Below are 18,894 nucleotides of genomic sequence, written 5' to 3' on the forward strand. Positions count from 1 at the left end.
TTCCAGCGTATTGATTTACAGGGTTGTAATTGTAACGTGACTAAATGGGGGAAAAAGCTGCAGGAGCACCCCATGTCTGAGGTATTAAGTATTTGAAGGGTTGGGGGTATTTGAGGTCCTAAAATTCCTAACTTCTTCAACCAATACAGGCTGACCTTAGACTGAAATATAAGACCACACTTAGAAGCAAGATTCGTCACAGTTGTAATTCACATTGATGTAAACAAAGAAAATCAGCCTTCACTGAATTATACAGTTACCAAACATCAGTCACTTCTAAGAAACATTAAAACAAGGCAACAATGCATTTTGTATCCACCTAAGCTTTTATAACATTTATGGTCCTCCTAACGACCCACAGTTGACGTCTTTTGAAATGCAACCTGCGGGACTTCACTGTGATCTCACAGTCAACCTTTAGAGAGTAAAAAGCCTTCATAGAGTGACTTGAGTAATCTTTGCCGCTCCTTTCGCCTTCCCTCCCTCGCTGGTTTCCTTCTTGTCCTGTTCAACCTTGGACTCTGTTCTAGCGACGCCCGTCCTCTCCTGCTCTTCCTCCTCCCCCTCGTCCTCTTCGTCCAGCTGAAGACTTCCGGAGGAAAACCGCATCCTGGCCAAGCCGGCGGACCCCACCACCTTGCCCAGCTGACGAGGTGGGCAGTAATACGGGTAGAAAACCTCCGGGTCGGAGTCACTGTAGCTGCCGGCGGCGCCGCCGATCATGCACATAGAGGCGGGCCGCTCAGGCAGAGGGGAGGAGTTAAGCGGGAGATAGGTGGGTCTGGAGGGCCTCGTCAGGTGAGGGTAGTAGCCGAGGGGTCTAAACTCAGAGGCGGGGTTGAAGGCCGGGTTTGCGCTTCTGGATAGATGGAACTTCACATCTGGTTGGCTGGCCACACGGCGAGGTAGCCCAGGCAAGAAGCTGGAGTCGTCACTGTAATGCCCCGCCTCTGTGTGTCCAACGCCCAATAGCCTCCCTCCATTGCTTCCCGTTTGGTAGACCCTTGCCAGTCCCAAGCCCCCTGAACCACAGGGGCGAAAGTTCCTCCTGATCGGTGAGATGGACGGCGAATCATGGGCTAAGGGGTAGAAAGCGGGTCGCGAAAGGCCATCTATCGGCACGTACTCCTGCCTCCTTACATGGGGGAAACGCTCCAGAGAGGAAATGGTGACGTAATCTGACAGGTAGGGGTGTCGGTTTAGAGGAGAGGGGGCGGCGAATGGAAACGACGGGAGGACAGGGTGGTACTGGTAGGCGGGGCTGTTGGGGTAGAGAAGAACCAGCTGCTGAGCAGCATCTGGGTGCGGCTGCGGGTTGGGCCGGCGTCTCGAGCGATTGCCATAGACCCCCGCCAGCCTCTGGGCTTGTCGCTGCGCCCCGTTCCGTCCCGCCCTCACGTCCTCCGTCAGAGACACAGAGGAGGATCTGAACTTTGGCGAGGGGGTCGACTGGTGGAGCCACGGAGAGAGGGGGGTGACTTGAGCGAGGGAGTGTGGCCGTTGATTGACCTCGCTGGACGATTGGCTGCGCTTAGCCCCTCCTTCGCCGAGGTCCGCGTTATTTAGTCCTCGGCGGCGTACGTCCATCTCATCCTGACTGTGAACCGCCAGAGCACGACTGGTCCGAGGAAGCGGGCGGGTCTGTTCGTATAACTGGAGGGGAAAAACCCTCGTTTATTATCAGTTATACTGTTGCAGTTTACACACAGAGGTCTAGACTACAAGGCGTCACATGCTCAAAGCCTTAAAGGAAGTAATTAAATCCTAGGATAACATGTTTCTTTCTTTAACGTCTACTCGTTCTTCTTCATTGTACTGTTAAAGGTGCAGCTCATCTTGTTATAAATGTTTGGTGAAATAAAGATTAAAGTCAGGTTACCTCTTTGGAAACGTCAGTGAGGAGATCAGGAGACGACCGACACTGTCTGGGGTCGTAGTCTGACTGACCGTAGGTCCTCAGCACACAAAAAGAAACAAAAGACCACATTTCAGGGATGACACAAATCCCTTCTTAGCCATATATTCCCGTATGTATTGAAAGGCTTGCCTGTTCACGTTCTTAAGCAACAATATAATAAAGTGAGCAAAACAAGTACATTTCTTTTACAAATTCTCTTTAAAAATTAAAAAACAAATATATTTATTTTCTCCAATTTTGAAAGATTTTCCATTAATGAGAAGGGTCACTGAAATTTGAATTCAGTGAGAAATATATAATAAAACACATGATTCTTACCTTTCATAGTGTGAAGGCTTCTTATCTCCTGATCCCATACATTCCAGCAGCTGTTTCTGAGTTCTCCCGCTGACAAAACAATGACATTTAATCGTCATCAATTATACAAATTTACATTTAGCTCTTCAATGTCCCTAGACATTTTGTCTAACTTTACCTGGATTGATGCAGGTAGTATAAGATATGGCCAGGTTTTTTATTTTGGGATAAATTCCCCTGTTTCAAGATTTTTTTTTCTTCAAATTTTTCATCTGCTTCTTAAACTAAATTGGGAAATCTGTGTTTGTTCCTTCAACAATTCTTATGCAATTGATTCTTAATCAAAATATTTTTCCTGAATAGTCTCTGATTTCAATCTGGCTCTAATATTAGTTAATAATTATCCATCCATCATCCATATCCACAAGCAGGATCCACCTGGTCGCCAGCCCATCACAATAGTTAATAATCCCAGTTTTTTTTCTTCTCCAGAAGTCAAGACATTTTATTCATGAACAAAACTCTAAATTTAGCATCTTTTAACAAATTTACACAAATATCAAAAGGAAAAAATATATATATTTTGGACATTCCTAGGCTCAGATCCAAACCCAAATTAAAAAAATGGAAAAGAAAATTACTTAACGTGTTTTATTTTTCTGAGGGGGGGAACAACTTTAATTTTTATTTTTTATTAGGGTTTAAAATTGGTAAATGATGGGATTAATAATAATTTTAAATAAAAAAACACCATAAAAATGTATATTTAAAAAACAGAAGTATTAATATGTAAAATGAGTGCTATAGATAGTGCTATAAAAGTGACTGGCGGACAACAGCTGGCAGGAAGAACAGGTGGTTCCGTGACTCATGTGACTTCAAAAACCTTTTTTTTATTTACTTGTCACTTAAATGTTTAATCCTGACATCAGCAATTCTGTCAGTGTCTTCAAAATACAGCAGAGCTCTGTTCTAGCATTTAGGATTAACAGGATCCTTCCTTGCCTTTACACTTCAATCACTGCATGCCTCTGTGTCTTCTACCTGTATCTGAACCTGGAGCCTTTGCAGGAGAGGAGCGTTTTGTGAATGGGCTCCGGTTCCTCGGCCAGCTTGAAGAAAGCGTGATACTCCACGCACATCTTCCAGAACGATTTACAAACGTCGCGGCTCGCCATGGCAAACTCCAGAGTATCCTTGCATGATGCCTGGATGGACGGGGAACAAAAACCCGTTTTAGGCTGATGAACCAAACATTGCAGCCAGTTTTTTTAACCTGAAATCCCTCCAAATCAACACCATCTGATCAAGAAGTAAGCCTGTGGTGGCTGATGTGGAGGTGTATTTCAAATTTAAAACTGTCTCAACGAATGTTGATGCATGTTTGCGTGTGCAAAGGGCAGTGCTGCCGGCACTTGGTACTTTGATAGACGTTGTATTGTTCATGTGGTGGTGAAATATTCAGCTGCCCTACATGTCGGGTACAGACGTCTGAGAGGCCAGAGGTGTCAAAAGTATTCACTTCTATTAGTGAAGTAGAAGTATAGATACTAGGGTTTAAAAATACTTCTGTGTAAGAAGAAGTATCAACTCCAACCTTTTCCTCAAGTAAAGTTATAAAAGTCCTGGATATAAAACTACTTAAAGTACTAGAGTAGTATAATTGTATAGTATGATGTTGTTATTGAAAAGAAATGCACATATATTGACATATATATGCATTGAAAACAAACTATTTAGTACAATATGAACATTAAAGATGCATATAGTAAATCAATACTGAGCATCAACATGAGTTTCATGGATCAAGAAATCTGATGTCTGGTTGTCTATAAGTATTGGTGCGAAAAGTCAAACTTCAGAGACATTTATCAGTAACCTTTGACTTATTATTATTGGAATACAAATGAACATCCAAGCGTAGCTGCAGGAACCGATGAGGGCAACAGATGTAAGATAACAAAGCTGCACATGAAAATGAGTGCATTGCCCTGTTATAACAATTACCCTTATATGGTTGTCTGTATACAGCAGACAGTGTTGTCAGAATGAATGATTAATCCTAGCGATTATTAAAAATATGAAAAAAAAAGAAATAAATAATCCTAAAAATATTTTGTTCTTATGTCTTTGTTGGGGGCGTTTGGCAAACAACGTATTACTGACTCCAACCACAATCAAAATCACTCTGTTCAGGTAGTGCTATTTATCTGAATTTTTATTTATTTTTTGTTTTTATTGGGGCATAAAGGCTTGAAAACATTCGTGTGAAGATAATCTGTACAATTTGTTTCACCTAGAGATGGAGTTACAGAAGTAAATACAATTTTCAATAATATTTTAACCATTAATTTCGTCATTGGTCGCCAGTTTCAGACGAGCCATCTCCCTGAAAATGAAAATAAATTACAAGTCTGTGGTCTATAAATCCACCATGTTACCTTCAAAGGACCATTCTTTCTTTTTAAGTGATTATCACAGTGTTCTGCTGTTCCTGTAAAGACCTACAGTCAAAAAAAATGTTTTGTCAATATTCTGAGGAGTAATAGAAAAATAAGATGACAAAGATTTCTTACCCCAACTTGATCGTAAAGTTTAATGAGGAAATGTTTGCGTTTGAAGCTCAGTTTGCGGATCTTTGCCCAGCTGAACGTGTTGATTTTGGTGTTTCCCTGGAAAAAAAAGATAAAACTCCTAAAGTGAATAAATATCTCCATAACTACATGACATCAGTTTAATATGAAAGGTGTTCCAATGTAATATGAAGACATGCAGTGAATAGCAAAAAATATGCATGCCTCTGAATCACGTTCACATTTTGTGCTACAAACCTCTATAAACTACCAGGGTTTTGATTTATTTTTGTGTTTGTGTGCTTAAGCAACACAAACAAGGGCATAATTTTTAAGTGTGGGAGGGGAGAAAATGATAAATGTTTTTTTGAAAATGTTCTACAAATAAAAATCTGAAAAGTGTGGCATGCATATATATTAAGCCCAGGATTTTGATTATATCCTGAAATAAAATACAGCGCCACCAACTGCTTTTGAAAGTCACTTAATCAATGAGAATGCTATACAGCATTCTCACTGATTGTTTTCCTGTTTTTCTTTATTATTATTATTCCGTAGGCATCTAACTACTCCCGCATACTCCAACCGATTTCAACAATTTTGGTATCAAAACGTTCGGCTCGTTCGGCATGCCTGCCTCATGGTAATGCTAACTTTTACTCTTTTTAAAATATTTCACTTTTTGTGCGATTTTTTTTTTTATTTTTATTTTTTTTTTGGCTGTTCCCATTGAAATCAATGCAAATTGATAAAAAATCATTCAAATTCTTCACAATTCTTCAAATTCTTCCAATTCTTCTAATTCTTCAAATTTTTCAATTTCTTTTTTTTTTTCAAATTCTTCAAAAAAATTAATTCTTTAACTTTTTCAAATTCCTTTACATTTTTTCAAATCCTTCACATTCCTTCAAATTTTTCAAATTCTTCACATTCTTCTATTTCTTCTAATTCAATTTTTTCAAATTTTTCAAATTCTGCAATTTTTACAAATTATTCAAATCTGATTGCAATGCTTTTCAGCTACTTTTTGTCTTCTGCAGGGACCTTCTGCATTTTCTGCTCAAATCATTCTGCAGATTAGCATTCTCACTCGCTGTTACACAGGAATAGCTTTTTCTAGTTAGTAAATAGAGTCCATCTGAGTTCACTTTAATCTCAGAATAAATAAAGCTATTTAACTATATAGGAAATACCCTAAATAGTTCAATAGAATCTGAAAAAGTGTGTAAACATTTTTTAAAGCCTTGTGTTTTACTGGTATTCATTCATTTTATTTAAGTTCATGTCTGTGCCAAAGAGCAAAGGGTGACCTGTTGGTGGCACTAAATACCTGCCAGTCTCTGTAATCTGTTTTTTATAATATAAGGTCTCAAGATATTCAATAAATTACTCTCAATAAAAAAATAATAATCCCTGGTGGGAAGCTCTATGTGAACATGTTGCCAGTTTTCATTTAAAAACCATGAAGCACATGCCTGAAAGACCAACACTCCGGAGTGCGTGACGGCCAGGTTGATCCTCATTCCCTCGCCGTCGCTGGCCGAGTGAGGCCTGATGCCGTACATGTCAAGCTTCCTCGCCACCTCCAGCAGCTGGACGTCCGAGTCTGCTGGAGAGACTCCTCTAAGGACAGAGACGGTAAAAAAAACCTACTAAACACACAGCATTAGGAGTTAATAAATATTAAAAGCTAAATTCAAATAACTTACAGTGGTATTATAGACATGTAATATCCATATTATGCATGGATTTTTTTGTCCATGGAAATAGGATTAGGAAACAACAGCTGTCTCTGTGTGCACAGATCATGTCTCTTTATACCTGTGTCTTTTGTGAAGCTTGATTATTTTGTGGTCCAGATACTCCTGGTTAGGGACATAGTGCTTCATCTCCAAGTGCTGATAGTCCAGCTCCTCGTCATAGTCCCCTATCTCAGCTATAAGACACAGAGACGTGCGCATTTCTTTCTTCGTCTGTTTTTCATCATTTGTTGACTAAATCCATTCAAAGCCTCCAGAATTATTATCAAATCTATCTTAGAAAATAACAAACAACTAAAGTTAGCTTCAGATGTGAAGCTGTGTCTGGCGTACTTACACTGTAGTATGTGTGATACCAGCAGGGCGGCGCTGTTGTCGTTGCACGTTAGACTGCCGTTAGACAAGTCCTGCTTTATCTGTAAGGCAAAAAGATACCTGCACATACAGAGCAGTTAACCAGGATGGGAGGTGCGTTTTGAGTTTGTTCACTTTGAGAGCTGATGTTATTTATAAAATGCTAGCTAACATAAAATATAAGAGGTTACAGTTTAATGTTCCTAAGCAGTTTTATCATGGGGCTCATTTCCAGGTCAGGCTCATAGCATAGGTGAGAGGGTTTATTATGGTTTTATGGGGACCACATTAAGGCTTTGGGCTCGGTTATAACACATTTTAGATATTTGTATTACTGATGTCTTATCTGATAAAATTTTACCTTGTAAGGCCTCTCTTTAGTTGCCCCGGGTCTGGTGGGAAGAACTTGACTATAAACCTAAAGAATAAGTCATTGGTGTCTGAGAAACAGAAGAAGGTTAGATTTTTTTTTTTTTAAGTTTGTTTTAACAGAACAATAAGCAACAATAATGTGAACTAAACAATCTATTCATAAACATTTAATGTCTGTTAAAAGTCCACTTGTATTATGTGAATAGAAACTGGATTTTTAGTTAATTTTATTTACGTCAAAGCAGTCTCAGAATAGCTCCAACGAACACCTTTAGGTGTTTGGTCTTAAACGGGAGAAAACGACTTACATTTAATCTGTTTGACTAGGGGCTTAAGAAGTTCCAACCAAACCTGCAACAGAGACATGTTCAGAGATGCAGCAGCATGTAAAAAGTCCACGTCTGTCTTACTGCTTGTTTCTTACGTAATGGCCACTGTGGTGTCTGAACTCCAGTCCAAAGTACTCCTTCTCCAGCAGTTTAAGATGACCGCAAACTTTGTTGAAGAAGTCTCCACCTAAAACGTTTTGCTGTAAAAAGAAAAAAAAAGAGCAGAAATTAAAATGGGTGTTAGAGAGAGAGGGGATAAGTGGGGCTTCTATAATTGAGATGTCTTTAATCAGAAGGCAAAAAAATACAAACGCTTAGTTACTTTAATTACCGGGCCTTAATTTTGAGACTTTGTATAACTGCTTCAGTTAACAAGAATTATTCTGGTTTCTAATGCACTTTTTTTCCTGTTCTTCATATTTTTAACAAAAAATTGCACATTTACTGCTGGGATAAGGTGTAATACGTGCTAAACGTTTAAAAACATGAAAAGGGTAGCAAAACTGAGGTTTCCATCCTCTATTGATACACGGGATGTGTTTTAAAAGGTAAAGAATTAATATATATATATATATATATATATATATACGTTTTTTATTGCAAAAAAGAGCGACAACATGGATTATAATTTCCATCATGAAATTCCACACTATGAAATTACATTACATTTTTATATTATAGTAATACTTCTGTAGGTTAGCTCAGGAGAAGATGTTAAGTGTTTCATAGTACTGAACTTTATTTTGACCCTCTATGTTGGAAGTATATTAATTCTGAATACATCACTACTTTAGAAAAAAGATGCAAACGCATTCATTAGTTTCAAATACTGCAATAATATTAATTGCAATTTACCAGAATTGTCCTCAATGTGATGTACACACCGCCATTCATGCGTTTAAACCCAGAAATCTGTGATCCGGTGTATGGATAAAACACAAAGAGATTCAAATAAAGAGTACTGCAAAAATGTATATTACATGAACTGTAAATCAATAATTTGTGCAGGTCCAGTTCCAATGAGATTTTAGAGATCAACATTACCATGACTTTAGCCTGGGTGGTTTAGGCGGTTAAGACATCTTTTCACCCAAAAAACACTGTTCACAGTTCCGCTGAACATCTTTAAAACATTTGTTTCCCTCGTGTTACATCTGCACATCTGTCCCTCTTCCTCTCCCATCTCTCTAATTACACAGCGTTACACGCAGAGGCTTATTTTAGCGTTGGCTGGCCTCTCCCTGGTGTTTAACACATCGGCGTGGGTCACCAGGAGACCCTCATTAACTCGTCACAGAGGAGGAGTAAGAGGAGGAGGGACGGAGCAGTTGCTGCCGATTATAGAGAGATCAGAGGACAAAGTGATGATTACTGGAAACAAATGACCGTCCTGGAGGCAGTTAGTGACAGCGGAGGAACCGAGTTACATCAAGTGTACGACGGGAAATCATCCGTAGAACATTTGCTGTTCTGTGTACGGTCAAGTACTCTCATGTTAAGTACGACTGCAACATCGATTTAGCAATTTAGCAGCACAGTTTAGATCCAGGTTATCCAAAGTAAATGGAAATATGTTGGGTCCAACAGAAAATATATTATCTTTTATTAACCGTGTTTTATTTGCTTCCAACTTCCAGCGACGTTTTACTATTTCCAACAATAAACTACTTTAGATTGTGTTAGAATCTGAAGTAAGAATCCCAGTGGTCTGAACAGGAAGATGGTTTTATGGCTTTATAGGATCAAAAAGGCAGGACCTAATCATAACTACACTTAATTATACTTTTTACAATACAAAAGCATAATATGGGTAGCTGTGACCACCGTGGGGAGCATGAAACAGTAGAACTTGTTATCTTGGTATGTCTGAAATATCAGCATGAAAAAGGATTCAGGCTAGAATTTAAAAAAAAATTATGTATTAATTTACCTCATGGAGCAAACACAAGTTAATTAAAAATAATACAAAAGGATGATAGAAATAGATTTTTCTAGTATGTGTATATGAATGTACATAGAGAGCGAATTTTGTTTTCATCACACATATCTATTTTGATTAAACAATATTTTCATTTTTTCATTCTTTGATCACACATATTTATTTTGATAAAAATTACTTTTTATTTGTTGGAATAATAAACAGACAATTTTCCCTCCATACATACTCAATATACAAATGATCAAAAAACGCACTCCAACCAGATGGTGGCGGTAATGCACACCTTTTACCAACCTCTAGGAACTAGGGGGTGAAGAATAGGAGACAGAATGGAGTCCAAAAGGATTAGGAACAGAGGGGGAAAGGGAGGAAATCAGGATTATAAATAAAGTTTTGTTGTGATTTTTACAAAGAATAAAACTAATACATAGAATATAGTAGTTGAAGGCTGTAGTCACACACATATATACGTAGACGCCTCATTGGGCGCAAGTTTGCACGTCAACGTCACCACCATGTTGTATGTGGCAGAAAATAGTGAACGTCTATGTTCCCTGTGTGTATGTTTAAATTATTCAGATAGAAAGATCTATCTATCTATCTATCTATCTATCTATCTATCTATCTATCTATCTATCTCTCTCTCTCTCTCTCTCTCTCTCTCTCTCTCTCTCTCTCTCTCTCTCTCTCTCTCTCTCTCTCTCTCTCTCTCTCTCTCTCTATCTATCTATCTATCTATCTATGAGAGACAGAGATAAAATTACTAATATGAGAAAAAAAGTCATAGTAGAATAAAGTTTAAAAAAAAACACAAAAGTGGTAATATGAGAAAAACGTCATATTATGACAATTAAGGGGGAACATTTCCAAAATAGTCACAGTTTGCAGAACTATTTTAGTCCTGGAGTAATAGGGCCAGGTTAGATTCTTATAATTATTTTTATTCTTAACGAGAATAAAGTCAGGAGAATGAAGCCAAAGGGATACGAAAATGAACTTGTAATATTACAAAAATAAAAACATTACGAATATAGAGTATATTCTGAGATTAAAGTCTCTCTGATACTGTTTAAGTGAAGAAATTCAACAAATAAAAACAATCAATAAGATAAGCTACCAGAGGCAGTGAAGAGGGTTGAAAAAAGAATAAGTTGGAGAATTGGTCATAAATCAGCATACGTTTGGACAAGTATAGACATGTAGTTGAGGTTTGGACTGAAGATGGAAAAACTATTTTCTAAACAGATCTGCAATGTTGTTTTTTTGTTTTTTGCCCCGTCTTCGAGGTCTTGTGATTACTAAACTTGACTGAATTGAACTGTGTGCATGTTGGCTTACTGCAGTTTAAGCAGAGATCCTAAAGAATGTTAAGTTATGTTTTCCTCTTTTGTGTGCAGTAAATATGACTTAATGGTCTAGGATAATGGATTTTTTTTGTTTCTTTTTGCCCTCCTAAAGGCAAAGAGGAGTGCAGTTAAGAAATAAGGCTGGCTGGTGTAGTACTTTGCTTTAAAGGGGTACTTGTTTTATTATGGTGATGTTCTAAGTTGGTCGTTTTCCTAATGGTATCTGGTTTTATAACCTTTGTTAGTTATCAAACTTAGGCATCCCTCCATTCTAGTGCACATCCTTATAGAGGGGTGGCAAAGGGGCGGGGCCAGGGTTTGAGCAGATTAGTGTTGCATTGATGTCTCAAAGCGAGCAAAGATCCAGTTAAGTCATGTTTTTAATACCCTGCTACACCTCCTGCTGGTGCCCAGGTCATATATATTCTCTTCTTAGGTTGTTTTTACGCCCGATCGTCCGGCAGACTCTGGTGCGGATTGATTTCAGACTGCACTTTATCAAATGAACCAAACCTTTTGACCAACCTATCCAACCCCTCACCTGTGGTGGCGCTGCACCAAGACACACAGAAGGAAAGAGGCTGGCCAGCAACACAGCACCACTTCCTTTAACCGGGAAAACGTAAACGAAACATAACGTCTTGAGATTTTAGCCGTGTTATTGCAATGCTGTCTTTGGCAAGTGTGCCGGACAAGCACAACTCAACAGTGGGGCTCAGCATGAGCGGAGGACGAGGGACAGGACCATGGAGACTGTTATATGCTACTCTGTAGGATGGCAGCAGCAAACAATAAAATTAATCATCTTTATTGTCATTGCAACATTCATTCCAACGAAATTTGTTCTCTGCATCTTAACCCATCCCAGTGGGGAGCAGTGGGCTGCCACTGTGCGGCGCCCGGGGAGCAATCTCGGTTTAAGGGTTTTGCTCAGGGACCCAGAGTGGCAGTTTCTGGGTCCCTGAGGCGGACCCTAGCTCGCTTTTTTTGGCTCACATCAGAGTTCAACAGGACATTCCCAATTCCCCAAACTAACCAAACTTTCTGAGCAAAAAAGCCAGTCTGATTAAAGCGGACCAAACAGGGGTGGTGCGAATGCACCCTTATAGTTCACCTTGGCGTTTTTTAAATCCCTCGTCTCAGGTCAGTCGGAGTAGCACTATACAGGGTGCTCTTGCCTGTCCTGAAGGCAGCATCACGACTGGTTATCCAGGCTTTCTGTCAAGGGAAAACCCAGATGTGTAGGTAAATAGTAAATGGCAAATGGCTTGTACTTGTATAGCACTTTTAACTAGTCTTGACGACCTCCTAAGCGCTTTACACTACAGTTTAGTCATTCACCCATTCACACGCACATTCACACCCTGACGGTGGTGAGCTATGTTAGTAGCTACAGCTGCCTTTTGGGCAGACTGACCACTGCCAGGCTGTAGGTCTATAGCCACATTTCCCACACAGAACTTAATGTATTCCATTACGTCATTGTCTATTTTTCCAGGTAGTACCTTAACACCAAAGCTAACTGGATACATAAACAGGAAAAGTGTGCATGCGCAGCCAGCACACGATAGCTAGCAAGGAACGAGCATGCAGACTGGTGTTACGTGTGCACGTCACAGTGATTGGCGTGTGGGACAACCAATTGATAAGGTGATCCCCTCGGAACTGGAGGGACAGACGGTTTGTGGGCAGGACCAATCCTTAGTCAGTGTTTCTAAATACATGATGAGTTGACTACTCTCAGAATGGAAGGAACATTTCACTTAGCATAACAAAAAGTGTTTCTGAACAGGGTTACCAACTATAGCTTTAAGTTTTTGAACAACAAGATATTTTATTTGTTAACCCTTGACTAAGTGTGGTATATATGGATTATATATGGTTATGGACATCGTTCTGCTTTAAATTGTAGAGCACTTGGTAAGAATGAATGGGTCACAACAGGGCATCTTATGTTTGGGAAATAACTTTATCAGGTCCAACATAATATATAAGCTGTTGGAGGCTTTAAGGGTTAAAGAAAAGATACAGGGAAACCCCCTCTTTTTTTTTTTAAATCTCGTTTGTTTATAACATATAGTTTCTGAAACCACAACAAGCTGCCCCCCATAGAAGGAACTCCCATCCTACATGCAGTATAGCTTGTTCATGTTCACTCTTTACATCCATGTCTTCTTTTTTTTTCTTTTCATTAATTGTGTTTTTGCCCCGGAGGTTGAAGGATCGGGGTCAGAGGAGAAAACCTATTTCCTCTCGTCTACCGAGTAAATGTCTGAGCTTCTGTCTTTGGAAGAACCACCGTTGGCATAACAAACCTGATTTTTGAGCTGAAGAAGATTATTACAACATCTCTTTGGAGTGTTGGAGCAGTACTCCTACAAATCTTAAAATTCAAACTAGTAATTAGAAATAAACAGGAAGAAGCAGCTCCACTTCTATTTTGGATACTGCAGCGTGTGTTTGTTGGGTAGCTCTCATTACCGTCCCCTTTAACCAGATAAACTATATTTGCCAGTTTATTTTTTGCTCCAGCCCATCCATCCATTCTTCTCTTCATAGTTTCTCTTTTTTTACTATGTAATTTGGTCTTCCCCCATCCCTCTTGCCTCCCATTGTTAAGACGCCACTGATGTCCCAGAGGCAAACAGGAACACTGACACAAGGCTTGGCCGTTGAAAATGGAGCCACTTTGCAAACACAACAACGCAAGCTGTACACGCAGACAGATACGCAGTCAGAGAATCTGGTTTTGAAACTGCACTGGTGCCTCCCTGTTGTTAAAAAAATACATAAATAAAACACGGGATGCTACTCGTTATCCCCTGATTGGGAGGGAAGTTGACCATCCATCAGGTAGCAATAACAGTAGGGGAAGTAATTCATTGATTTACTCCTACACAGTGATTTTTTTCTTGCTAATATTCATTCTGCATATAACAGGTAGGTTTGTTTACTATTGGATTTACACACACAATAAATAGACTGGCAACCTGTCCAGGGTGTACACCGCCTCTCGCCATTTGACAGCTGGAGATAGGCACCAGCAACCCTCGTGACGCCACAAGGGATAGACGTGTTAGAAAATGGATGGATGGATGGATGGATGGATGGATTTACACACAAATCATTTACACCTGCAAATAAGAGGCTGTATTTTTGTTTTATGACTCTGCCCAAGAGCAACCTTTTCTGAATTCATCATTCTGTGCAGTCAAAGAACTACTGGCATATCCTTATACCATGGTTCATATCAGCGGTAAAAAAAAAAAACCTAAAGCAGTAACGAGGTGGGGACTGCTAGCCATCTGCGGATACAGCAGATGGTTACCATGGAGACTGAATACATGCTGTGGGAGCGACACTGCTGACCAGAGTGCTATAAAGATAACTAAGGGCACCACGTTGTTCTGTTGCTTGCATGTTAAGAGGCTGTTTGGTCTCTTAAACATCTGAAGAAAGATGGACTTCATGTACAGTTGTGTTTAAAAAAGGCTGCGTTTTCTCTTAAGATTCTTATAATGATGTTTATTTCTTTACACACAAATGGAGAGGGAACATGGCACGTTTTATGCCAAATCAGAACACGAAGAAAATGTTACCAAATTAATTGTCACTCAAAGACACTTGAGGAAGCCTGTTAGCCTGTTAAAGAAAAGAAGTGTCTGCATTTTCCCCAACATTTACTGTTTCAGCTAGAAACACTTGACGATTTAGCTTTGTGGATCGCTAAGCTAATATTTAACTTAGTCGCCGTTTCTGAGAAATGCTCTACACCTGGTGCCCGTTTCAGATCATAACTGTACAATAAATGCAATACTGCGGACAATACATTATGGATCACTTTGTGCTTTCGCTTAGTTCAAGTTGGTCCACCAAGATCCAGGACCCTGTGTGCTTTCAGCTCATGCAGACATGGTTTCAACCAAACAGACATGGCTGACAAATCCCATTATTCACCTGCATAAGACACGTGGGATTGAACCCAAATGGAAACTCCCACACAGCAGGTCGCCCTGCAGGTAGGTCGTCCAAGGTCTTTCAGTGCTTTAAATACAAGCTTAGTTATTATCAACATGGTGTTATGTCAATGGACATCTTTGTCAGATCAGACGAACATTGGAGGATAACCTGAGGTCTTTGCACTGGGTGGCTGTACCTGATGTCTGCAATCCCATATTACCCCTTACAGTTCAGAATCGTTTTACAGGCACATGTTATTTTTGAGTTAACTTCAGTTTGTTACCTAGACCAGTATTACACAGATTTTTAAAGATTCACATTGTGCTTTCACCAGGGCCACTTTGAGGCATTCTGATCACTGTCTGCTTGATTTAATTTCTACCTATAGGCAGAAATTGAAAGGTTTTTGTGGATCGGACTGAAAGGAAGCAGATTTTTACAGGCCTGCTCTGACGCCGCAGATTGGATTGTTGCTGAAACTGTCAGTTAATACATCAATTTTTGTGAGGACATTGTGTGTGCAGACCAAGACCTTTCACACATACAACAGTCAACCACAGTTCAATTGACACCTGAGGAAGATGTGTAGGAAAATGGCTTATGGGAGTGGAGACCAGGCCCTGTATAAGCAGGCCAGAAACAAACTGACAAAAGAGATCAGAGTAGCTAAAAGAAGCTACTATGAGAAGGTAACAAAAACCCTTCTTAGCTAACAACCCAGCTGCAGTTGGGAATAATTTAAAAAACATAATTACCTACAAGAACCCATCCTCCCATCACCCTGAGCAGAATCTTTTTCTGGCAGATGACCTTAACAGTTTCCCCTACAGGGTTGAATAGCTGCAATTCATGTCCTCCACCAACTCATCCACATCTCAAGGCAGAAACACACCAAACCATCCGATCCGTCTCAGCGTAACAAGACTCTAGACCTGTGTGAGGTTCCCTTGTGCTTTAAATGCTCCACCGTCATCACGGTCTTCAGGAAATGCACCATAACAGGTTTAAATGACCGGACCTGTAGCCCTGATGTCTGTGGTTATACAATCCTTTGAGCAACTGGTCTCATCTGAAGGACATCACAGCCCTTTGTTGGACCCCCTGTAATGTACTTACGGTGCAAACAGATCAGCAGATATGTAGTCCAGCTGGGACTACATTTTATCCAATACAACCTCGACCACCTGTTTATGGATCTTAGCTCGGCCATCAACGCAGTCAACCCAGACATCCTCCACCAGGAGCTCACCCAGCTCAGTGCACCAGATTCCACCCGTCAGTGGGTCACCGTCTTCATGACTGACCGGCATCAACAGGTGACGCAAAGGAGGACCTTCTTCCGCTCAAGAACCGTCAGCGCCAGGGTGTGTCCTCTTCTCCCTGCACCTTAGCCAACCTTTCTGGGCAAACTCCTGAAGTTTGCAGACGGTACCCCTGTCAACGGTCCTGACCAGGACGGCGATGAATCTCCGTACAGACAGGCAGTGGGTTGGTTGTCCCACTGGTGCAGTCAGAACCACCCAGAGTCTACCGCGCTTCCTGAGAACAACCCCCGCATTGCCTTTCTTTGTCGTCAACAACAACACTGTGTCTTCTGTGGTTAACTTCCATATTGTAGGAGATCCTTTCCTTTCTCGGTACCTGACGCGGTCCTCACACACAGACACTGTTTGAGGCTCAGCAGAGGCTGTACTTCCTGCGGCAACTTAAGAAGTACAACCTTTCACAGCAGCTGCTGGTCATCTTCTAAACCACCGTTATTCCGTCTGTTTTGCCCATTTCCATCACTGTGTTGTTTGGCTAATTCACAAAACAGGACAAGTCCAACCTGTCGCAAACTATTAGGTCTTCAGAGAGGATCAATGGTGCCGACCTTCCCTCCATCCAGGACTTGTACAGGTTTAGGGTCAGAACAAGGGGCAGCTAATATCTCCGCAGACAACCAGCAACACCTAGGAAACACACTGTTTAGACCAGGCCGGTCCAAAGTGTGGCCCGAAGGGGGGGGGGGGGGGGGTTATTTGCGGCCCCTGTGCTGATTTTGTGGCCAACCAGCATGTTTTACTTTTAATTAGAGTTAAGATGTTACAATTGAATGTTGGGTATAACACAAAACATTTGTCTTTTAATAATCATACAGTGCATTAAAATCTGATTGGATGTCAATTATTAAAATTGGCAAAGTACAGATACTCTAATTTGCTTATTTAAAACGATCATATTCTGTAGAGCAGGTAAAACAAAACCAAAAAAAAAAAATCCCAGCAATTGTTTGCTCTTTTTTTTTTTTTTTTGGCCCTCAAGTGGTCATTTCGGCTCACGAGCCAAAAAGTTTGGACACTCCTGGTTAAGACTTTGACCCACAACAGAGTGCTAGTTACAAAACCAGTAGCAAAAGAGATAGTTTTTTCCCTTTTGACATATTCATGGTTAAAATGTCTCAACTGAGACCAAAGTGAAACCAAAGTGAAATTCCTTGTTTGTGTGCACAAACTTGGTGATTTTAGCTGATTCTGATTCTACTCTATTTTGGGATCTTTCAGCTGATCACAAGGTGTAATAAACACAGAAGGAAAGGATGATCTTAAAGCAGCTTGTATTGCATGGAGTGGAACTTTTGGCACCTTTTAGTAGGTAATCCAGCCCAGCATTACGTACAATTATTGTGTGTCTCATGGTTTTGCTTCTTAACCACCATGTTTAACCAGTTTGTGCACTCTTGTTGCATCCTTTTTTTTACCAAACACATATTTAGAGCATGCTGATTTCTCTGGTGGGCCATTAAATACGTATTCATCCAGCCCAGTACCAGCCCTGAGGTTTGAGCATTAGGAAAACATTAATCAACTTGATGTTGTTTATATAAAAAAATATGGAAAAACATTATAACAAAAACTACTAAGTGTGGACATTTTTTACAAATGCAATACAGGTTAAACTGTGTCAGTATATCTGGTAAATCTGCATTAACAATGATTGTAGGGTTGAGACTGAAACAGCTTTTATATACGGATAAACTTTATGATGTTTATTGTGACAAATCCAGACGGTTTAAGCTGTTTAAACATCAGCGTGTGTCATGTTTCAATCAGTTGTAGGGTTTGCTCAAAGGAAAAGGTGTGCGTTTACCTCCACCTCGAACGTGCGCTCGCTGTCGTCCAGGAAGATCACGCGCAGCCGGAGCTTGGTCTCCTTGGAGACCCGCGACTTGGTCGCGAGACCTCCTAGAGTTCGTGTCCGCCGGTGTTGGTCCCCCATCGCCCTCTGAGGCCCCCGCCTTTCTCAGGACAAACAGCAGCAACAGTAAGTCGTCTTTAAATCCATCTTAATGAGAGTCAAAGCGCGCACAGAGAGAGCTTCACGCGCTCCTCTCCGCCCTCATCCTCGCGGCTGCTCCGGTGGTCCGCGGCGCAGGCTGGAGTTGGTGCTGCTGATGGAGCGCGCGCTCTCCGGATGCGTCATGGCACGCGGCAGACGCCCTGAGCCGCTGATCAGAGTCTGAGGAGCTGCCGAAGGAAGAGAGCCCAAAATGTCTTCAGCACCTGTGAGAGCCGCACGAGGCGCTCTGCGGATCCAACTTTACACAGAAAATAGGAACTTTAGAAATCATAAAGATAAAAAAAAATCTGTAAGAAGTGTACAAGCAAAATTAAAATTTTTGTTAAAACCTAAATTTATTTAGAATAATACATCTATGCTCCTAAGTAAATAGTGAACAATGTATCTTAAAGCCAGATTTTCAGGCCCAATAAATCAGCTTCATGTTTCTTTGATAGTTTTTTGCTTCGAGGAAAAACATTTACAGAAAACTCGCTCATTGTAACCACATGTTCTATTATTTATTTATTTTTTCTTCACTAAGAAGCTTGGATGTTTTGGCCTATTGAATAGCTTTAATTTCTGTTACTTTATATCTATGTATTTGTCATAATAACTTACAAGCTTTTGTACTTTTTTGGCAAATAAATGTATTTAAGCGCCAAAAACATTTCAACTGTGAGGCGTAATGTACCTTCTTTCTTTATCACTTCTGATGTTTTTGTTTT

At 40.3% G+C, this 18,894-nt stretch overlaps 1 protein-coding gene across 1 annotated transcript; it reads right to left on the bottom strand.

Moving 5' to 3' along the window:
• Window positions 1-240: 240 nt before the first annotated feature.
• Window positions 241-18,383, bottom strand: LOC105915452 (FERM domain-containing protein 7). The gene is made up of 12 exons (XM_036146717.1): window positions 17,978-18,383; window positions 7,699-7,803; window positions 7,583-7,625; window positions 7,264-7,342; window positions 6,886-6,983; window positions 6,610-6,724; window positions 6,264-6,411; window positions 4,792-4,887; window positions 3,260-3,423; window positions 2,237-2,305; window positions 1,880-1,955; window positions 241-1,653 (listed from the first exon to the last, which is right to left on the bottom strand). The coding sequence occupies exons 1-12, from the start codon at window positions 18,104-18,106 to the stop codon at window positions 436-438; spliced, it is 2,340 nt and encodes a 779-aa protein (XP_036002610.1). The 5' UTR covers window positions 18,107-18,383; the 3' UTR covers window positions 241-435.
• Window positions 18,384-18,894: the final 511 nt, after the last annotated feature.

This window comes from Fundulus heteroclitus, chromosome 14 (assembly GCF_011125445.2).
Source record: "Fundulus heteroclitus isolate FHET01 chromosome 14, MU-UCD_Fhet_4.1, whole genome shotgun sequence".
Taxonomy (NCBI): Eukaryota; Metazoa; Chordata; class Actinopteri; order Cyprinodontiformes; family Fundulidae; genus Fundulus; species Fundulus heteroclitus.